General features: G+C 46.5%; 1 protein-coding gene across 2 annotated transcripts in view; it reads right to left on the bottom strand.

Moving 5' to 3' along the window:
• Positions 1–2,611: 2,611 nt before the first annotated feature.
• PPP1R12C (protein phosphatase 1 regulatory subunit 12C) overlaps positions 2,612–23,819 on the bottom strand; it is a 1,267,429-nt gene continuing 1,246,221 nt past the window's right edge. For both annotated transcript variants that reach the window (XM_078655015.1, XM_078655016.1), the window contains one exon: positions 2,612–4,698. In XM_078655015.1, the coding sequence (XP_078511141.1) occupies positions 4,612–4,698 (87 nt within the window). In that variant the 3' untranslated portion in view covers positions 2,612–4,611. The remainder of the gene's footprint in view (positions 4,699–23,819) is intronic.

A 23,819-nucleotide genomic window follows, 5' to 3' on the forward strand; every position in this document is an offset into this window, starting at 1 on the left:
CACTATATATATTTTATTTTTTTCCTCTGGAAACTAGAACAAATCCATGCATATTGCACATTGCGACACAATGTATGTATATAAAATAAGTTCCCCTATATACAAATATATTCTGTCGCTCTGAAATGGTTTACTTGCGCTTTTCTGTACTTGTGTTAGCATGGCATAGTTAACAGATTCATGGCAGTAATGTGTGGTTTGGGTGGCACAGAGGGTAGGTGCACTGGGGTCAAAATGTGAGGTGAGGCAATTGGCATACACGCTGCCTGAGCCTACCAGACCCACTCAACTTTCCATTTGTAAACCAGGGTCTTCACCAACCGCAGACTATGGGACAGTGACACTCAAATAGAAAGAGGCACATTCTAAAACTAAAAATCGAAACTGCTCCCCCATGCCCCTAGTTTTAAGTTTGTGTTGGCGCAAAACCTGTTTTTAGACTAGGGGAAACTCCAACTGAGCACAGGTCAGTGCCAAGCTGGGCACGTACGTGTAGGTTGGATTAACAGTATCAGGTGGGACCAATGGCAACAAATGAGCAATACAAGATCATTGTGCATAGGTTCTTTAAGATAAGAAACCGAAAACATCTAAAATGGAAGAGCGTGGAGTTACTCATACAATATGGCAGGATTGGGAGGGCATGCACCCATAGGTGAGGCGGTTGTATTACGGCACAAGGGGAACCAGAGGATCAACTGGGATCTGGGGTGACAAAATAAGTAAAGGAACAGTGGCCCGTAATATAAAATAACAGCAATTACAACCAAATGGTCATTTAATATGAACACAAACAGGAATCTGATGAAAGTGAGTGCCAAATGAGACCATGCTCGGTGCCCTCTTAAATGTGATACACACATGAATAAAGTGATCAGTGCGTGTATCAAAATCAAGAACAGAATGGCCTGTTTAACTTCACTGGAAATATTCATATAGGGTCAGTGACAAGTCAATGAGGTTTCAATGCACTTCTGAACTGTGGGGTCATCATAAGGACTCTAGGGAAAGGGAGCCAGCGAGAAACATCAAAGTGGAATCAAAGGGCACAGAATGAGTAGGAATACAAAGTCATGGAAGCCGGCTGGGTGTGAGTCAGGAGCATAGACCAGAGAGGGTGTTGCCTGAAGTGTATAGAGCTGGGCCAAAACTATTTGAAGTGCCCGATGGCCTGGGACTGCGGAGGCCGGTCGCAGTGCCCAAAGTTGCAAAATAAGTACCCCAGCGAGTCGAAAAACAATGTCCGAGAGGTTGTCCGTGTCCTGCTCCAAAACCGGGAAGAAGCAGGACATGGACTACTTCTCAGCAATTCTGCGTTTTCTGAATGGGCTGCAGCGCATTGGCAATTCTGGGCACTGCTCCCTGCCCCTGCATTCCCAGGCCATCTGATCTTTCAATATTTTAGGCCCGGCTCCAGACAGGTCAGGTACACCCCCTCAGCTCCCAGCACACCTCTAGTAAACACCCATGCCTTCCTATAGTTACTCATTCATGCCCTCTCATTTCACTTTGATCTTTCTCTCTGGCTGCCTAGCCGTACAGTCCTGATGATCCTAGTTGACTTCTGCCACTGGCCGTCTAGGAATATTTCTAATGGACTTAAAGTGCTGTTCTATTCTTGATTTTATGATACGCACACTGATCAGCTTATTCACTCAATGATCATGCTTAATGGAGCACGTTCTCACTGGCACTTATTATGCAACCTGGTTTCTGTTCAAATTAAATTACCATTTGGTCGTAATTAGTGCTATTTTTCATTGGTAACCACTGATCCTTTACTTATCTTTGGTGGAGTGGGGCATAGGCATTAACAGAAGAACGGGAATTGGTGGCTGCTGTTACACATACGAGTGACACTCACCTAGCAGATCTTCCCAACCAATTATTTCAGCACAAGACACCATAAATAAAAGAAAACAGGTGTTTTTGTGACTGAGTTACAAGAACAGTTTGATTATTGGCAGATTTGTGCACACAAGGGTTATATGTGACAACAGCAAAGTTAGACTTCCAACACTGTTTTTCATCCAAGGCTTTGAGAAGAGGCAAAACCATGAAATGTTGGCAGCTTCCATCAAACCCAGACTCCATCATTCCTCTATTTCTGAACCATGGAACCAGCTTGTAATGAAGGAAACAAGAAGCATCTCCTCAGATGCAACAGTAGAGCGCCATTCTTAGTTTAAATTATACCCGATGCAGAAAGGTGACAGAGACCCTTAGTGAACAATGATTGAAGCAGAACTGTTGTTCATTGTATGTAACAACTTCTACACAAATACTGCAGAGGAATGAACCAGTTAGTCATTTGCTTACTCCGAGCTGCCTGCCAATTCATAACAGGCAAGTTCCCATCAGCCTCTGCTTTCATACACTACCTCTTAGGAGTACTGACTCCAATTCAATGGCTGTATAGAAAAACAAATAAATAGACATACGAAAAGATTTGGATTGGGTAGAGCAAGGTAAACAAAAATTCACATTTCAACTGTTCGGCGTCAACAAGTTAGGCACAGACAGAAAAGGGCTCACAACAAACAAGGAATTCAAATCAGTGCACCACTGGCAGCAGAAATGTGACAGAGGGTTTAGAGGTGGGAGGGCAAAGTGAAATTACTTGCAGTATGTGCCAATTTAATAAGATAACTGAGAGGATGACAATTCAAAACATCTGCTAAAGTTACTAAGTACAAGGCTGCACATTAACCAAACGCGCACTTGGTCTTTAAGTCGGGTACAAATTGTCATTAAGTCAGCCTTGTGCTTTGGTTTTAGCAAACTGCTCCACTGGTGTTAGAGGTTCCTACACTACTTTGCCATTGGGGCCATCAGTTGAGGTAATTTTCTCATTCACTCCTGTGAAAATGGATGCTCTTATCTTTATTTGATTCAATAGTCTGCGTCCAGCTCTGTTCCAAGTCAGGAGTATAATGGAACAACTGACACTTCAGCCCCTCTTCAGTCACATGCTTCACACAGTGAAGCTTCATTAGCTAAAGCAGAAGTAGAAACAAACCTTCCAATGAGACAGTCTAGTTAGAACAAGCAGATGTTCATCAAACTGGGGTAACTTGAAAACAAAGAATAACTACTCAGAAAAAACTGCCAACAACAAAGCTTAGGTTACAATTTAGGATCTCAGTGCAACTTATCGATGTAGCAAAATCTGGACATGGCAACCAGTTAATACAGGGATTAAGGGAGGCAGATCGCTGGTGTGCATCTGTAGTCTCCTTCTGTTACGCGCTCCGTTACCGTCAACTGGGGACATAACGCTGCTTCATGTTAGGAGTACAAAACCTTGACAAAGGACTAGTGGCGAGGACACACAGAGGATAAAGAAAACTATTAAGCCAATGCATGTTAGAAATAGGCACAAAGCTCTAAATACAGTTAAATACAAGGAGAGCACTGGGGATGAAAGCTGTTCACCCTCTCCATCACTCTGCTTTTGGCAAAAATTGTTCACAGCATGCAGCTCATATTTGGCCCTATTTTCACAGCCACTACGGTCAAATATACATTAGAGATGCTCGCTTCTATAGCAGTAAAGAATAGAGAAAAAGTAGTAGATATTTGCTGCACTGACAAAGCCAATAGAGGGGTATCAGATGAATGACCACAAACCGCTGCAACCAATCAAATCACCACAAGGGAGGCAAGAATGTCTATTGGTGAGATCATAAAAGCAGACCCGTGTGTGCGCTTAGTGGCAAGCTTGGTCATAGAGGTTAAATCCTACAAATACGCAGGCTTAGGAATCCGTTCAGAATGTGAATCGGTGCTCTTAGCTTAAATTAGAGCAGGCTTTAATCAATGCTATCCCAACTTCAGCAGCATATATTAGCAGCTATTCTCTGGTCTTGAAGGCAAGGTACCAAAGCAGAATACTTGAATGTGACATGTGGAAGCTTGAGATGTAAAGAGTGCTCTGACAAAGCAGGAACTTGTGGCTCATTAAACTTTGGAGAGTGCTCTTGGTGGAGTCTGACCCATTCCACTTCTCCAATCCCACAGGGTATAACGCTACTGATCGCTTCTCAAACACAGATATGAGGAGCTCTTCCTTTGGGTTAGGAAGTAGTGGGAGGGGCATCAGCTCAAAACAATCTGAGTATAATATAATGACTGCCCAATTGCTGCTTTTTGCTTTCATAACCTATTTACAGTGCACCAAAAGAAATTATGGAGTTTGAAAACTCTGAAAAGGGAGGCAGATGTAGATACAGCAGCCCTCCATTCAAGTTTGTGTATATTAATATATATTTATATAAAATAAAGAGAAAACGAATATAAAACTATATAGTGAACATATATTGTCCTTTTCATCCATCCATTGGTAAGAACCCTAGGTTCTGTATGGCCTCCATGGTGAGCACACCGTAGTCGTGCCTGTGACACCATGCCAGGGCCATCAATGGCCACCTCGTACATATGGTACCACTTGTCCACTGCTGTGGCTACCATACAAGTCAGACGGGTTGTAGACAATGGCGGCAGCTGGAGGAACGGGTTTAAGGATCCTCTGAACTCGAGCCATGACCCATGACTCATAAGCCACTCAGCTCCACTATGGTTAAGAAAATCCCTTTGTCACATGTGGGCTCCTCACTTAGACAGTTTGCTAATAACACGTATCAAAGCGGCATTTTCATCTTTCAGCCTCTGGTTGTCAGCCTTCAGGTCAGAAAGAACCTACAAGTAAACACAGAAAAGTAAGACAACATGAAAAAAACCTTTAAAACTTTCAAACACTACACAATATTCAGCAGTTTGTTTTGTTGACAAGATTGTTACCCACTGTAGGAAGCTGGCTCTGTATATACTATACCAAAGTAAGGTATAGTGCGCACAGAGTCCAGTGGATCCTCAGAGGTGTAGCAGAGGCTAAAGTACATAATATCTTACGGTCTTTTTGGGTAGTGTGGTTGCGCAGTCATGCTAATCAGGGGGTAGTGTTAAGCATTTGTTGTACACACTCAAGCACAAAATGTCAGAGTCAAAGACTGAATTCAGACCAACTGTTTGTATGAAAAGTTATTTTGTTGTTTTATTTCTAGAACCAAGATTTACTTAGTAGCAGGTAAGTTACACTTTTCATTTAATGTTACTTTAAAAAATACAGTGAGCACTGGTTTTGCAGTCGCAGATTACATTTGCAGTTGAGTAAACGAGTTGTAAACTGTTCAAAACCTCTTGAAATTACTTTTTCTACTTTGCTATGAAAGAGACTCCTAACACAGTTTGAACAACACAAGATATCAGCAAACGGGTAACTTAAAAGCACTGAGCTACTTTTGTTGCAGTAGATTACAGTTCAACACTTAACTGAATTTCCAGCAAAAACCTAACATACAGTCCTATGGAGAAAAACAAAGTGCTAAGTTTATAGGCAAGTAAACGGTTTTAGGAATGGAGTTTTGGGGGTAGAATCAAGATTCAGGTTGGCACTCAAGGTGCACTAAGACGTTGGCCTGGTATATGCTGTCCACTAGTTAAAGTGGGCACCTTGCACTGGTCCAAACAACTCTAATGGTGACTTGAGAGGTCAAAGATAACCTTAAAAAGCTATCCAAGAGATAGCTGTTGATTAGTCTTAAAGGAATGTTAACCCGTTTACAGCTGCACCAATTCCGCCGCGGTGCGGGCGTTCTATTCGGTGGGCGGGGCTACGCCGGCCACCGGTTGTGCGCAGCACCAGGGAGGTAGTGCTTGTGTCGGCCGTTGGCCGACACGAGCACGGAACAGGTTAAGCAGCTTGTTTCACCAGAATGCAACCTTATAGTATTGGTTAAATGAAAGGAGAACCACACAGTAATTATAAAAATATGTATTTATTACCATAACCCTCTTGCACTACACAGTATCTGCTACACGCAGATAATCACAAAGCACACAATACCGTAGCATAGAAACAATTGTAAATAGCACTAATACACAGTGGGCTTCAGGGAGAGACCAGGCCATATACTAAAATAGTGGTATGAGAACCACGACTTGAGGCAAGATAAGTGTCTAGAGGATGTAGAATCGCTGGGACCCTAAGGGACCACCCAAGGTGAGTAAGTAGGGACCCCACGGAGGACGGGTACAGTGTGGGTACACGACCGCGTGTGCCGTAAAATTCTATGGGAGAGTCGCAGTTGCAGTTTTAAAGTTTAAGGACCCTTTCTAATGGACTTCGAAGAAACCCTGTGGAAGTTAGGAGGTTGGAGAGCCGAGCCACCCCACCCGTGGATACCGTAGTACCAGAGTTACCTATCCCAGGGAAGCTGGGTGCATAGGTCTGAAGGGGCGTTGGAAACCGCAGTCGATCTCTATGTAGGACTTCGAAGAAGAGCCACTGCTGGGAAGGAGAAATGTGTCCGATGGAATCCAAAGGTCTATTCTTGGTGACGAGTACCTGAAAGCAGAGGGGATAGAGTCTGTGTCACTTAGGAGTGACCAGGAGCTGGGAAGACGAATGCCCCCAGATGTCAGGTGCGTTAAGGGGGGTTCCGGACACAGCAGCCACAGAGACCAGGAGCTGGATGCGAGCTGTCCCACGAAGGATGTCGAGTGCTGAGGGGTCGGAGTCCGGCTGGAGCACCAAAAAGCCTTGGCAACTGCAACCCACGAAGGTCAAGAAAGGTTATGGTTCAGACCATCAACGTCCAGGAGACTCACCAAACGCAGGGGAGTCAGGGCAGGCCTGGAGCAACCAGAGGAGCCCAAGAAAAGCAGTGTTGACCCTCAAGAGGACCCACAGGCCAGAGGCACAGGAGTCGCAAGGGGACCTCGAGCAGTTTCACAAAAGCAGCAGCCCATGGAGCACTCTATGCGAGGAGGCCGGAGTTCTCTGTAGGAAATGGTGCCAGAGGTTGGGGCTACTCTGAGGCCCAGTGCACTTGTTCGGAATACGCCAACAAGCATATGCACATGCAAATGAACGCGGTGCACAGGGGTACGAGTATTGCAGCCCCCACAAGGGATTCTGACCTCAAACTTAGTTAGAGGGCAGCTCGGACCTCTGGGGACTTGGAAACCCACCACCTATGTTGCTGGAGCCTTTGGAGTTCGTAGGAGCAAGGGCACAGACATTGCTTTGAACGGAGTGGGAGACAAAGTCGGGCCCAAACAAAGTCCAGCGAAGTCCAGACGGTCGAAGTTCAATAGTTTCTGGTTCAGAACCTTGTCCACATCGAATCTAGGGTCCGACAGGCAGGTAAGCCCTTTTGTACCCACGGGAGAGGGTGGGAAAGATGTAGGGGACCCTCCGAGGGGAGGGTTGGACTGTGGGGAGGTTACTCCCATGTCCTTTGTCCAGTTTCGCACCAAAGCAGGAGCCAACGTGCCTCTTATGCGGACTTTCGGTCACTGGCAAGCCCACCCACCCAGCTCTAATACACTAAATCCTGTCTGGGAGGTGGTCACACCTCCCGGTGATAGGATGCCTATTGTTCCACCTTCCTCTGCTCGAGCTTGGCTCAGCAGCAGGAGGGCAGAAATGTGTCTCTGGTCGGCAGCAACCATTTTGTACTGCTTGGGACTAGAAGGCTAGTACCAGGAACACCAGGGACCCAACAAAGCTCGCTTCTGAGGCCTGGAATCATAACTCTAACACCAGTTACCGGTGTGGGGGTATGATTCCACAATGTTTGACACCAAACACGATAGGGTTACTTTCAGCCGGTTTAGAGTTGGTCATCATGCGGTCGCATAATGCCACCATATATGTCGTAAATGGCTGATACACTGACAACCAGGGAGAAGGGACTCCGTAGGCTGCAGGGGTGTCCTTCTCATGCAATGGCACCAATTTCACTTCGAACCAAGCACACTGCCTTCAGGATTGCTATAAGGGTGACTTATAGGTTGTAAGTGCAGAGACATATATAGAGATATAGTAAACCTCTATCTAAAGTAAGAGGTGCATGCACCATCTTACACAGGCTGCAATGACAGGCCTGTAGTTCCATTTTGCATGGCTCTCATGGGTGGCATAATACATGCTTCAGCCATGGGAGGCCTATGGGGTACCTATGTCCTGGGTATATGGGTACCATATACGAGGGACTGACCAGGGTACCCCAGTATCCAATCTGGAGAATGCCTAAGTACAAGACATAACAGTTTAGGAAGAAGGCAGATGAACAAGTTACTTACCTTCGGTAACGCGTTCTGGTGGATTCAGTATCTGCCTGTGGATTCCTCACTTTTTGAATATGCCCTGCGCCAGAATTCCGCGTAAACTTTTTCCTAGCTCTCCACGCCGACGAGGTAGTCACAATGCCATGGCTCCGCTAGCGACTTCGTATGACGTCACTGGAGCCATAAGAGAGCCTAGTCGGCGTGATGACGTCAGTACCAACCATTTTTTCTGTGCTTCCGAGGTGAATGGGTGGACCGATACTAGATTCAAAGTATACACAGTACACAATATTCATACAAATACACAGTGTAAAATTAATAAGGAAAGCCAATAATAAAAGCATATACTATAACCCACTCAAAGGCAGATAGAAGAAACAGTACAAAATAAACGTGTTAAATAATGCCACGTTTATGGTATACAAGGGTGGACATTGGGGAGGAGGGAGGGTCAGAGAGGAATCCACAGGCACATATTGTATCCACCAGAAAAAGTGTTACCGAAGGTAAGTAACTTGTTCTTCTGATGGATACATCTGCCTGTGGATTTCTCACCTTTTGAATAGAATCCCACAGCAGTCCCACTACCGGAGGAGGGTGTCCACCCTTTTTATACCAAAAAGCCCTGCAGGACAGAGCGCGCAAAGTGACCGTACCTCCTCACTTCGGAATCCAAGCAATAATGCTTTGCGAAAGTGTGGAGGAAGGACCAGGTTGCAGCCTTACAAAAGTCCACTACAGGAACACCTGCTGCCAAAGCAGAGGTGGATGACTTAGCTCTGATGGAATGAGCTCTTATACCTTCAGGCGGCTCCTTGTTGGCCAGGGCATAGCAGATCTTGATGCACAAGATGATCCATCTGTATAGAGTGCGCTTGTGCACAGCCATGCCCTTCATGCGTCCAATGTAGCCCACAAAGAGCTGAGCATCCAATCTCAAGCCTCTAGTCCTTTCCAAATTAAAACTAACCGCTCTTTTAGGATCCAGGCGGTGAAGTCTCTCCTCATCCTTGGAAGAGCGAGGGGAAGGATAGAATGCAGGAAGAGTAATGGACTGCCCTAGATGAAAGGGAGTAACCACCTTTGGCAGAAAAGCAGCCCTGGTCCTGAGGACCATCCTGTCAGCATGAATGGTCAAAAACCTGGGTTTTGAAATGAGAGCCTGAAGCTAACCCACCCTCCTGGATGAAGTAATCGCCACAAGAAAGACAGTTTTAAAAGACAGGAGTCTCAAAAGACAACTAAGTAAGGGTTCAAACAGGGAACCCATCAAGAAAGTAAAAACAAGATTTAATCCCATTGCGGCATAACAAAGGGGGAAGGCGGAAACCTATTGGTAAGGCCCTTAATAAATCTCAAAACAATGGGGGATTTAAACAAAGACCGCTGACCTAGAAAACAAAGAAACACAGATAAAGCCGACAAATAGCCCTTAACAGTGGCCACAGCACAACCCTGCTGAGCTAAGAAGTGAAAACTGAAGAACATCTGACAAGTGGGCCTTTAAAGGATCATTGGACCTCTCCACAGCATTTGACAAATCTAGACCATCTGTAGGAGTAAACAGACTTAGTGGAGTGTCGCGTGGACGATAAAATAACATCCACCACATCTGGCAGGAGAGAAAAAGAACTTGGGGTGCCCCGTTCAATCTCCAGGCATGAAGGTGCAAGCTCTGGAGTTAGGGGTGTAAAACCTGCCCCTGTGACTGTGAGAGGAGGTCTGCCCTGAAAGGGAGACGGAGCAGAGGGTGCAAAGAGAGGTGAAGTAGATCTGTGTACCACACCCTTCTCGGCCAATCAGGGCGATCAATATAACTTGGGCCTGGTCTTGGCGAATCTTCCTCAGAACTCGAGGAATCAAGGGTATGGGAGGAAACACGTAAAGGAGTAGCACGCTTCAATCCATTGAAACGCATCCCCCAGCGCTCCCTGCATCGGATACTGGGGACTGCAGAAAAACGGGGAATGCGTGTTCTCGTAAGTGGCAAATAGGTCCAACCGAGGAAACCCCCACATCTCGAAGATGTGATGGACCACCTCCGGATGAAGCGGACACTCGTGATCGGGTGAGTAATGCCGTCTGAGACTGTCCGCACGAACATTCAGCACACTGGGTAGTTGCTTTGTAAACACAAATCTGATGGTTCTGAGCCCAGGACCAGAGTCGCAGAGCCTCTCGACAGACGATATGACCCTACACCTCCCTGTTTGCTGTTGTACTACATCGCGATAGTGTTGCCCCTCAGGACCTGAACTGACTGACCGCGAAGGGAAGGTAGGAAAGCCTTTGGTGCCAAACGTATCGCCCGCAATTCCAGAAGGTCGATGTGAAGCAACCTTTCCTCTGGAGACCAAAGACCTTTGACCTCCAGATCCCCCAGATGAGCACCCTACCCTAGAGTGGAGGCATCCGTGATCACTGTGGCCACCGGCGGAGGAGGCTGAAAGGGCTTTCCTGAGACAGGTTGCCATGGACACTCCACCAAGTCAGCTCTGCTGCAGCATCTCTGGAGATTCGGACTCCCTGAGATTTCCGTTGTGCTGATACCATGTGCCAGCATGCATTACTGACCAACAGTATGCAGGAAGCGAACAGACAGAGCAGGCGAAGGACCTTCAGGACTGGAACAACTGCTCCCTCGTGAAACACAGGAATCATCTCCTGAATGTCGAGAATTCTTTGCGGAGGTGGAAAAGCTTGACACACAGTAGTATCGAGTACCGCCCCTATGAACAGGTTGCGCTGAGAGGGCACCAGGTGAGATTTGGGCACATTAATTGAAAAGCCAAAGTTGAACAACAGCTGAGTTGTTACTCGGAGATGAAGCACCATCTCTGGTGACTCCGCTTTGAGCAGCCAGTCGTACAGATAAGGGAAAACTGGAATCCCCGACCTCCTGAGATGAGCTGCCACCACTGCCATCACCTTTGTGAAGACTCGAGGTGCAGAAGTAAGACCAAACGGGAGAACCACAAACTGGCAGTGCTGCGATCCTACCGTGAAATGGAGATACTTCCTGTGCAACTTCAGGATAGGGATGTGAAAATACGCATCCTGCAAATCGATTGACACCATCCAGTCCACTTGCTGCAACACCAGAATAACCTGAGCAAAGTTCAGCATCTTGAATTTCTCCGGGTTCAGGTAAAAATTGAAGACCCTACGGTACAGAAACAGGCGTAACCTGTCATCCTTTTTGGGAATCAGGAAATACCGGAGTAGCATTCCTAACTCCTCTCCTGCGCCGGGAACACCTCTATCGCAACTTTTTGCAATAAGGCAAGGACCTCCTTCTGGAGAAGAAGCAAATGATCTTACAAACAGAAACCTTTGAAAGGAGGGTAAGGAGGATGGAATTCCCGAAAGGGAAGGGCGTACCCATTCTCTACAAGATTTATAACCCAAAGGTCCGAAGTGACAGATTTCCAATCCTGTAGAAAGTGGGACAGCCGACCACCCACGGGACCCACATGTTCCAGGATATGGGATCTAGGACTGCTTTCCTGCGTTACCAAGAGGAGTAGGGGAGGTAGAGGAAAAGGAGGAGGAGAGTTGAAGGGCCGATCCACCCTGGCGACCCCTATTTCTCCCTCTGTAGGATTTATACAGAGGATTTTGCTGCTGCTGTTGATGAAGCTGTCGTAGGCTACGGAAGGAAAACCTTCCAAACCCTCAATACTTCCTATATCCAAACCCCCTTGCCTGTGTTTGCAACCCTAAGGACTTTGCCGTGGCCTTGCTATCTTTGAATCTCTGAAGAGCAGAATCAGCCTTTTTCCCGAAAAGCTTAGATCCATCAAACGGCAGATCGAGGAGGGTAGCTTGTACATCTGGAGAAAGATCCCAGAGGATCTAAGCTAAGCCTGTCTCCCGGTAACGATGGAGGAGCTCATAACTCTGGCCACTGAATCAGCTGTGTCAAGGCCAGATTGTATAACCCGATGAGCTGCAGCCTGTGCATCCGACAAAACCTCCATTAACATGACCACACTCTTCGTCAGGCAGCTTAGGTGCTAATTGTTTAACAGAATCCACCAGAGCGTGTATGCATCTTCCCAGCAAACAGGCAGCATTAGTTGACTTTAACGCCATGCTAGAAGAAGAAAAGACCTTCTTGGCTGATTGCTCCAATTTTTTAGAGTCCCTGTCGGCAGGAGCTTGAGGAAATGCGCCTGTAGACTGTTCAGACCAGGACACCTGTACCACCAAACTTTCAGGGGGTGGGTGGGATGAAAGAAAGGCAGGGTCTCCTGGAGCTGTCCTATATCTCCTGTACACAGATTTCGAAACAGAAGGAGCAGAGAGGTTTACACCACATTTCCAAAACAGGCTCAGTCAAAGACTCATTAAACGGCAACAGTGGTTCAGTTATCGAAGATGGAGAATGCAAAATCTCTGTGAGCAAATTTGGCTTGTACTCTGCTGTAGGCAACTGCAAGTCCAAAAGCTCTGCAGCTTTTCTAATAACAGTATGAAAAAGAGCCACCTCCTGAGGTGGTGAGGCCCTTGAAGAAGAAAGCTCCCACTCTGGAGAAGTGTCCAGACCACTATAGCCTCCTGAAGCCCCTCGAATTCGTCGACAAACTCAATTTCGCCTTCTTCAGCCTCTTCCTTTTGAAACTGTTCTTCCTCCAACAGTCTCTGAGCCTCTCTTCTCGAACACAACTTTGGTTGCGGCGTCGGCAGTGCCACACAAGTCGCAGACCGCTCCGAAACCGGCATCGATGGGAGGATCCAGAGCAGGAACCGGCGCTGTACGAAGTCGAGAGAATGGGCCTCCAGACTGCGCATTTGGCGTCGAAAACCTCGGAGCCAGAAACTGCCATGACGGCACCCTCTGCATAAATGGGACAAAGGGTGCCTGGGCATATTGTTGAGGCACGCCCGAATTGAAGGCCGGCGGATCCACGGGACCCCGAAGGTGCTCTGGAGGGGAAGGCTGCCTTGGCAAGCACACCATACATAGCATTTAAAAAATGCGCGGGATATGAACCCGGTCCAGGAAATGAAGGATACAGAGCACAGTCAGGATCCACATGGGGTACATCCGGCGCCAGAACAGCCGTATCCACAGGTACAGTCTCATGCTCAGGAGAAGGTTCTTCCTGCGCCGGCAAGCCTCCCAAAGCCAGAGAGAGCCCCTCTGCGTCGGTGACCACACTGGGGTACCTTTGGGTGAAGGAGAATGTACCGGAGTCACCCAAGGAGAAGGCGAAGGAGATACGTACTTTTGTTGACCTCGAGGCGCCGGAGAAGGTGATCTCAAAGCTCTTCCCTTCGACAAAAGACGCCGAGAGCCATGCCTCCTCCTCTTCTTATGTTTCCTCGACTTCGAAGCATGCGAGGTCGACTACTTCGACTTGGGCCTTTTCCGACCCTCTTCTCCTTTCTTGCTTTCGCCATGAAGTGCTTGGACTCTCGTTCCTTCAAAGCCTTGGATTCATCTTGTGACAGCATGAACATCCCTCAACGCTTCGGTCCGACGCTAAACACCACAAACAGTCCTCATGGGGGTCAGTGATGGACATATGACCCCCACACTCTACAGGGCTTGAATCCTGACTTCCTCTAAGTCGCCATGGCAAAGCTACAATAGAAACCTGGAGAAATAACAAAGTAACTCGAAACAGTATGGAGAGTCCCAGAAAACAGTTGCGCGCCGACGGCGTGGAAAAAAGGGAACTGACGTCATCACGCCGACGAGGCTATCTTATGGCTCCAGTGACGTCATACGGAGTGGCGAGCAGGGGATATTCAAAAGGTGAGGACTCCACAGGCAGATGTATCCATCAGAAACACTGTGGTCCTGATTAGCAGGATTCCAGTCAGTCTAGTCAAAAACAGTATCACATGAAGCAAAAAGTGAGGGTAACCATAAGAAGCAGATCCTACTTTCCTACATGCACCACCAGCGGCACAAAGGCGGCTGGGTGCAGAGCGCTAATGTTGCACCTCCGTAGGAGGCTGCTGACGGGCAGGCCACTCGATCTCGGGAAACAAGCTCCTGGGGGTAAGGTAAGGGCAAGTTTTGTTTTTAAAACAAATTTTATTATTTTCATACCATAAAAGTGTCACAATTTGGCATTACAATTATTAGTGAGGTCATACAGTACTTCGCGTTATATTTCGAGGACGTTAATACAATGCACATCAATGCATTATTGTCATGTCTTACATCAAACAGGTTATACCTCCTTTTTGCCCACTACATCATCTTATTAGGAATCCTGTGAGACACTTACATCTTAGTGTTAGACCATCTTGTGAATACAATACAAATTCCGACAATATTAAGATTTATTGGAAATAAAATAAACGATATTACCAAACAACTTTGAAATAACGGTCCCACCCTAACCCACCCACCTTCTCAGCTGTGTTGTCAATTCTATATGATAGTATTAACACATACTTTAAGATCCGAAGCACTCCCAAACCATTTGCATGTGTTTCTTAATAGGTAAGGGCAAGTTAGCACCAAGACTACACCACCAGCGGCTCGGGTGCAGGGTGCTTAGGCGGTGTTGGGCGCTCAATGCAGTCATATGGAGGTTGCCGGTTTGGGATTTTGGCTTCAGGCTCGGTCCAGAAAGTTTCCTGGGAGGAACCAACAGCTGGGCAGGTAAGTAGAGAAGTCCCTCGACATCAGGACACTTCTGGGTTGGGTCACCAGGAGGCAGGGTTGTAGACTGCAGGAGTGCCTTTTGACATCTGGAATCTGCTTATCGGTCCGGTCGTGGTGGATGGGTGCAGTCGTGAAGAGGCTGCAGGTGTTGACACGAAACAGAGGTGACACCCCTCGATGGTTTGGAGGTCAGAACCGCTGGGAGACCACTTAAGGATGGATGGACCCTAGAAACATGGGTCGTGGACAATGGATGCAGAGTAAGTCCTGGAGCATGGTTTCTTGGTCTTGCATGGGCTGGATCTTACTTTGTCCTCAGGAGACAAGATTTTATTGAAGTGGGGGCTCAGTCCTAACCAAATCTAGAGGTTGCTGAACCTTTTTGAAGCAGTTGTTTTCTTTAGAGCTGCAGGCAGGCCGGTGGGGCTGGGGCCAAGTCAGTTGGGCCTGGAGTCTTCACTGCTGCGACGTCTTCGTCGTTCCAATCTTCTTAGGTCGTCGAGAACTAAATTCTGGGTTCAGGGCTGCCCTCTTGATACTGTATTTAGAGGGGGTGAGGGGGGAGGGTTATCAAGGCAATAGCCAATGGGCTACTGACAGAATGACAACATCCTGGGTGCTGACCCACGTGGGGGTAGTGGGCACAATCCCTGATCCTGATTGGGAGGTGCCGGCCATCAGCGAGATGGCGGGCACTGAAGAGTGGGCTTCACCTCACCTCCCCCACCTGAGGGGTGGGGTTGGCAGAGGTGGGGACACCTTCTGGGCTGTCCTAATGTTTTCCACCTGTCTTCCCGCCGAAATGGGGGTGAGAAAGGAAGGGGGTCTGCCCCTGATTGCAGGAGAGGCTGGGGGTCGCGTTTCAACGGCGGCAAGGCCTTTGAAGCTTCCCTGCCACAGATGGCTCTTTCTGACCTGGAGGAGATGTGAACACCCAGGAAAGGTTTTGATTCTGGGCTCAGGGAGTGAAGGCTAACACCCCACCCCCCCTCGTTTGATACTTAACCTCCCAGGATTCATCCCAGGATTCAGTAAAGCCATTATTGTGCTAGGAAACTCATAATTACCAGTTTTAAGATCATATACTCAGGATGGCATTACTGGGCACTTATAATATCTAAGAATGGCCTTAGATATTATAGGGTTCAGTCTGCTCATGCAGATAGGTCTTCACATGAGATATCGGGCACCCTGCCTTAAGGGTGATTTACATAGGCCTTCATAGAGTGATTGGAATGCATGGCACACAGGCATGTGTTAATGTAAAAGGTTTCAAGTAAATGTATACTTGAATCCTAGTGCGCACAGTGAAATATATTTAAGTTACACATTAAACTTAAGTTCATATAACAATAATTCAAATAAGTATTTTTAGAAAACACACTTATTGTTTGGCATATTATTATTCAACTTTTCATATGTATACCAACAATAAATACATTGCAGTAAACAAATGCATCAAAATAAATTGTTGTCCAAGTATTTTTTGCGTTTGTGGACTGTGGATTCGAGTACATAATTACGTTGCCCTGTGCATTTCGGGATACAATAATTCCTTCCTCAGGGGCCTGTATGCACAAAACCAAATATTTTGGTCAAAATAAAAACTTAATCTCCAAGCTTGGTCAGTAGCTTACTTATGTGAATAACATGAATATTTCCCATATCTGATGCATTTGTTCGTTTTTCCAACATGAACCACCCGGTGGGTAATGTGTCAGTCAGTCAAAAAAACTATTTCCATTTATAAAATCACAAAAGTTAATACATATTACAAAGAGGTGAGAAGATTTAAAAAAATATATATATGTAACCAAGTGAAACATACTGGTGTTTTACATAGAATTAAATTACTGCTTCCTTTAAAATACAGGATTGTACAATAAATACCTAAAAACAACTAAAAAAACAGACCCGCTAAAAGGTTCACCACATAAAGACTGTTTCCTATAATAACCCTATATCCTTAAATCATATGCAATCAGATTTAGTTAATTTTGAAATCAGACTAAAAATACATATACACAAGCGATCTTTCAGAGAGAAATTATAGTACCTAATATATTTACTATCAGCACTTCCCCTTTGAACACATCACCCACGCACTGCCCAGGAACTTAGCGACGGCAATCACAATATACTCTTCAGTGGACGTTTTTAAAATCCTGAATGCCTCGCTACTTGATCTAGTCACCAGATTTAAACATACTGGTTTCAACCATCTAGACTTAGGTTTTCTATAGGCTGGACAGGCGAACAAAATGGGTGCCAGTGATTTGCGGCGATTAGGACAAAATAGACAGTTGCCACTATTCGTGCTGCACAAGTTGCTGGCAAATTCATTAGTAGGGAGTAAACCCACCCTAAACTGGTGATAAAGTTTCCTGTCTTTAGGGGTAGTGATCAAATCCCAGTACCCTTCATATTTCGCTTCATGTCATCCCCATATCACAAAGAGTGGGCTTTACCAGTTTTAGCCTCATGATTTTGCTCATACCGTCAGCCTCCCTAACTTCCATTATGGCTTGGGCATAGTGGGAAAGCTCATGTGTAACCCATAGCCTTCTCCAATAGGCCACAGGCCTATAATGAGCCATGTCCTCAATAGAGTAGCAGCCCAGATCTAAAAACAAAGGCAACAATGGGGTGGATTGCGAGAGGCCAATTAATGATCTTAGAAAACTATTTTGCACTATTACCAATAAATCTATATTGGCGTAACCCCACAATTCAGCACCATACAGTATTGAGGCACTAATCTTTGAGGAATACATTTGCAGTGCCTGAGCAATAGGTTTGGTGTGTGATAATCACTGCTCCTTTAGCAAGGCTCCTGAAAGTTGGGCATGCTTGACTGAGAGCAAATCTATTTGAGGCTTCCAACTTAGTTTATTACCAATGGTTACCCCCTAAGTAAGTAAAAACCTCAGTTTGTTCCAAAGTACCTTCCTTCATCCTGACCCTAACCTTAATAGTCCTGTTTTTGTGTAGGACCATGTATTTTGTTTTATCTACGTTGACTACAAGGTCGTGGTCCTGACAGAACTCTCCAATCTTGAGAGAGCACACTGAAGGCCCTTTTGTGTCTTTGAAATCGGTATCGTCTGCAAACATGAGGAACGGGATCTTCATCCCGGCTAATGATAGAGCATCCGTGAGATAATTTTCAAAATATTGCACTACCCCGCTAATATATAATGAGAAGAGAGTTGGTGCTAAAACGCATCCTTGTCTAACACCCTTCTCAACAGGGAACTTTTTGGTAGTACTTCCCTGCACATCCCATCTCACCTGCGCATAGTTGGCAGCATATAACAACCAAGATCTTGTGGCATACCCAGTGCCAAAAAGATTTGCCACATCTTGGTACGGGGAACAAGATCAAAGGCAGACTTAAGGTCGACAAATGCTGCGTATATTGTACCTCTCCTAAGTACTACAATACGCCAGTATATCATAATGTACATGAACACCTGGTCTATGGTGCTAGAACATGCACAAAAACCCGCCTGGAGAGGAGACAATGTTATAATCCTCTATCCAGGCCTGGATTCTGTTCAGTACTAGCCTAGCCGCCCCCTTTTGTATGCAGTCTATAAGGCTTATCGGCCTACAATTGCCGGGTTGTGACCGGTCCCCTTTCTTGTATATGGGGAGTAATTCCGCTCCTGCCCAAGTACTGGGCACAGTAGCTTCACTTGCGATAGCGTTCACAAGTACCTGGATATATTGAGCCCAGTTCTGAGAATCATAAAGGAACAGGTCAGCGGGAATACAATTGGGCCCGGGCGCCCTCCCTCTGGGCACTAGAGAAAGCATTTTCCACTTTTTCTTAGTGAAGTGCAGTGTAGATGTGGCATATCAAAGCTCTCTTGCTCGTTCCCATTTTGTGCTACCTGACCTTTGAAATGCGATACCCACTGATCTGGATCTACATAGTTTGTGGGCACCTTACTTGGTGCCCCACTCCCCCATTTCACCAGGTGCCAGAAGGTAGTCATATTCCTCCCAGAACAGGCCTCAAGCAATTCTGACCAGTGTTGTTCATCCCAGGCCCTTTTGGCATGATATAGGGCTGCATTATACTCTCCTGGTCCTTCGGATGTCGTCCCTATTCTTTGACCGGATTGCCCCAGCTAGGGTTCTATATTTCATACGACATGATGTGTCATACCATGCTGCAGCCTTAAGCCCCGACTCAATCAGGTTTTTTTTTGCTTTCGTAATAAATAAACCTTTTAGCTCATTAAATAGTTCCTCATGGACCTGCGTGGCTATGGTGTTAAGCTCTTCCTGATAAACACATGACTGTAGAATAACCAATGCATTGACCATCAAACCACTCATTTGCATCAAGTGCTCCTCTTTTTTATTAACATTTGCCCATCTAACTTCTCATATAATTTGTCATTAGGGCCTCCATGTGATCTTTCCCTGGTTCCATGCCAATACCATTAGGAGAACAATGTGGGTTTAAGTGTGAGCACTAACGGATTATGGTCACTCTCTATGCGTTCGCAGATCACCATATCAGTTAGATTGGACCAATTTTCCTTATTGAGCAGGAAATAGTCAATACGACTACTACGCAGACCGGAGCTAAAAGTATGCGAGCCCTGCTTATCTGAGAATGATCTCCCATTAACGGCTCTACGCCCTGTTCCAAACAGAGCACTTTCAGCTGTAAGGCTGCTCTTGTCCATTTTTTAATTGGGGGAAGATCCAGCGAAGGAATAGACCACAGGACATCCTCCTCTGCACGAAGATCATCATACAGGTCCAGGGGTTCAAACGTACAGTTAAAATCACCAGCTATTATCAAATTACTATCACCTATCTGTTCAGTTAAAAATCTATCCATGATATCTATTGTAGAAAAGCTTTCCCACCCTGCAAACCCCTTGAATAGACATTAATAAGAAGAAGGTCTGGGACATTCGCCATCTGTATCCTGATGAACAAGTTACTTACCTTCGGTAACGCTTTTTCTGGTAGATACAGTATCTGGCTGTGGATTCCTCACCTTGTGAATATCCCCCTTGCGTCAGCAACATTCGGAAATTCTTTTCGTAGCTTCGTGCAGACGTGGACTTGGACGTCATAGAGGCACGGCATCGCTGGCGACTCCGCTGACGTCACCGACGCCCATAATAGGCCCACGCCGGCGTGATGACATCAGTTCCGCCCTTTTTTCCGTGCCTTCGAGGAACACGGACGGACCAATGACAGTAGATATATACATAGTATACACAGTACACAATAGTCAAGGTAAAACACAGTGTAAAGTAAATATAAGAAAACATTTGAAATAACATTTTCCTTGACCATAAAATATTTACAACACAGATTCTCTGGTATAGAAGAGCGGACAATGGGGAGGCGGGTGGGTCAGTGAGGAATCCACAGGCAGATACTGTATCTACCAGAAAAAGCGTTACCAAAGGTAAGTAACTTGTTCCTCTGATAGATACATCTGCCAGTGGATTCCTCACCTTGTGAATAGAGTCCCACAGCAGTCCCCACTCCCGGAGGAGGGTGTCCACTCTTCTAAACCAGGAAATCCTGGAGGACAGAGCGCGCAAAGTGGCCGTCCCTCCTCACTTCGGAATCCAAGCAGTAATGCTTTGCGAAAGTGTGGAGGGAAGATCAAGTTGCCGCCCTACAAATGTCCTCTACTGGAACACCTCTAGCCAATGCTGAGGTTGAAGATTATACAACATGAAAATTGCCTCAACCACTCTTACTTGAACGAAAAAACGTTTTCAGGTTAGAAACAAAATGTATTACATCCCAACCAGGCATGCTTATTCAATGCCAATTATTTTTAAATTTTAGAAATATATTTTATCAATAGACAGAAATAAGGACTGTACATTCAATTTATATACAAATGGTTTGATACACATAGAAACAAAACAGTGTCAAAATGATATTTAAACATCCAACATCCTACAAAAAAATTAATACATAACAGAAAACAAATATCACATACATATAGAATCAATGAATGAAAAAGTCAAAAGAATGGGGAATAGAGAACAACTGAATGACTCAAAATTGATAATATCTGAACTGGCCAAGCCTAATATTGTTTATTGATAGTGCTCTATTCCACCAAAGCTGCCGACGCGTTTCGAGACCAGGACAAGTGTCCCTGGGCTCTCATCAGGGCTTTTATTCTTTGTGTCAGGCTCTTTTTCTAGGAAAGTGAAGGCTTGTGGGACTTGTAGTCAGAGGAAAGGGGGGACCAAGGGAATCAATCGTTTTCAATGGGCAGACAATTCCATCTTGTATGTGCCGCCAAACGGCGAGATGGCTTATAAAATATGACCGTGAGTTTTCCTTGTGCAGGCTTCGTTATTCTTAAATTGAAAATGGTCCTAACACTGGTGTTCCTTCTCCAAAAGTGCTTCTGCAGCAACCGGGTTCCTCGAAGTATGAAGATTTAGCTCTTGTAGAATGAGCCCTTATGCCCTCAGGTGGTTCCTTACCAGCCAAAGAGTAGCAGATCTTTATAGAGAGGACGATCCATCTTGACAAAGTTCTTTTATGGACCGCTCTTCCTCTTTTGCAGCCAGCAAACCCAATGTAGAGCTGGTCATCCAATCGACAGTCTTTAGATCTGTCCAGGGATAAGGACACCGCCGTTTTGGGGTCCAGACGGTGTAATCTCTCCTCCTCCTTGGAAGGGTGTGGGGGAGGATAAAAGGTAGGGAGGGTAATGGATTGACCAAGGTGGAAAGGAGTCACCACCTTTGGAAGAAAAGCATCCCTGGTCCTAAGAACCATTCGATCAGCATGAATGGTCAAGAAAGGGGGCTTGGAACTAAGAGCTTGAAGCTCACTTACCCTCCTTGCTGAGGTTATTGCAACGAGGAAGACTGTCTTAAGAGTCAAAAGCCTCATAGGACATTTGTGAAGAGGCTCAAAGGGAGCACCCATTAAAAAGGTCAAGACAAGATTTAAGTCCCACTGAGGCACAATAACAGGAGTAGGAGGGAACTTATTTGTGAGGCCCTTCAAAAACCTTAAAACCACAGGAGATTTAAAAAGAGATAGCTGGTCAGGCAAGCAGAGAAATGCCGACAGCGCTGAAAGATAGCCCTTAACTGTGGCAACAGCAAGCCCTTGATGCGCCAGAGAGAGGGCAAACTGGAGAACTTCAGACAAATGGGCTCTCAAAGGGTCAATAGATTTCTCCCCACACCAAGTGACAAATTCTGACCATCTATATGAATAGATGGACTTAGTGGAGTCACGCCTGGCTGACAAGATGACATCCACCACGTCAGGCGGGAGAGAAAAGGTATTCAGGTTGCCCCGTTCAATCTCCAGGCATGAAGGTGTAATGTCTGGAGGTGGGGGTGTAGAACCTGCCCCTCCATCTGAGAGAGGAGGTCTGCCCTGAGAGGGAGACGGAGCGGCGGGTGAGAGGAGAGGTGGAGAAGATCTGTGTACCACACCCTTCTTGGCCAACCCAGGGCAACCAATATGACTTGGGCCCGGTCCTGGCGAATCTTCCTCAGAACCCAAGGAATCAAGGGTATGGGAGGAAACACGTAAAGGAGTTGATTTCCCCAACTCAACTGAAACACGTCCCCCAAGGCTCCCTGCATCGGATACTGGAGACTGCAGAACGACGGGCAGTGAGCATTCTCCCGAGTGGCAAACAGGTCCACCCGAGAAGTTCCCCACATCCGAAAGATGCCGAGAACAACCTCTGGATGGAGCCTCCACTCGTGGTCGGCCGAGAACTGATGACTCAGACTGTCTGCTCGCACGTTCAGAACCCCGGCCAGATGATTTGCCATCAGACAAATCTGATGGTCCTGAACCCAAGACCAGAGCCGCAGAGCCTCTCTGCAGAGACACTGCGACCCTACTCCTCCCTGCTTGTTGATGTACCACATCGCGGACGTGTTGTCCGTCAGGACTTGCACTGACCGACCGTGAAGGGAAGGGAGGAAGGCCTTGAGCGCCAAACGTATCACCCGCAATTCTAGAAGGTTGATGTGAAGCAACCTTTCCTCTGGAGACCAAAGACCCTTGACCTCCAGATCCCCCAGATGAGCACCCCACCCTAGAGTGGATGCATCCGTTATCACCGTGGCCACCGATGGAGACAGATGGAAAGGCTTCCCTTGTGACAGATTGCCTTCCACGCCCCACCAAGATACATCCGCTGCAGCCTCTTTGGAGATCCTCACTGACTCCCTGAGATCCCCTTGGTGTTGAAATCACTGCCTGCGGAGGCACCACTGGAGCGCCCTCATATGCCAGCGTGCATGGTTGACCAACAGAATGCATGAAGCCATCAGACCGAGCAGACGAAGGACCTTCAGGACTGTAACTACCGCTCCACTGTGAAACAAAGGAACCATTTCCTGTATGTCGCGAATCCTTTGAGGAGGGTGGAATGCCCGACATACAGCCGTGTCCAGTACGGCACCTATGAACAGGTTGCGCTGGGAGGGCACCAGGTGAGACTTGGGTACATTTATCGAAAAACCCACACGGTACAACAACTGAGTTGTCAATTGCAGATGCTGGAGCACTTTCTCTGACGACTCTGCTTTGATCAGCCAGTCGTCCAAATAGGGGAATACCGGAATCCCCGACTTTCTGAGATGTGCCGCCATCACCTTGGTGAAGGCTCGAGGCGCAGTAGTAATTCCAAAAGGAAGGACGCAAACTGATAGTGCTGCGATCCCACTGTAAAACGGAGATACTTCCTGTGAGACTTCAGGATTGGGATGTGAAAATACGCATCCTGCAAGTCGAGCGACACCATCCAGTCTTCTTCCAGCAGCGCTTGAAGAACCTGTGCAAGGTGAGCATCTTGAATTTCTCTCGTTTCATATAGAGATTCAAGATCCTGAGATCCAGGATTGGACGAAGTCTGCCATCCTTCTTGGGGATCAGGAAATACCGGGAGTAGCATCCCTGACCCCTTTCCTGCTCTGGGACCACCACTATCGCACCCTTTCTTAATAAAGTCTGTACTTCCTCCTGTAGAAGCAACAGATGTTCCTCCGTGCAATAACCATGGCAAGGAGGG

Source organism: Lissotriton helveticus, chromosome 7, assembly GCF_964261635.1.
Source record: "Lissotriton helveticus chromosome 7, aLisHel1.1, whole genome shotgun sequence".
Classification (NCBI taxonomy): Eukaryota; Metazoa; Chordata; class Amphibia; order Caudata; family Salamandridae; genus Lissotriton; species Lissotriton helveticus.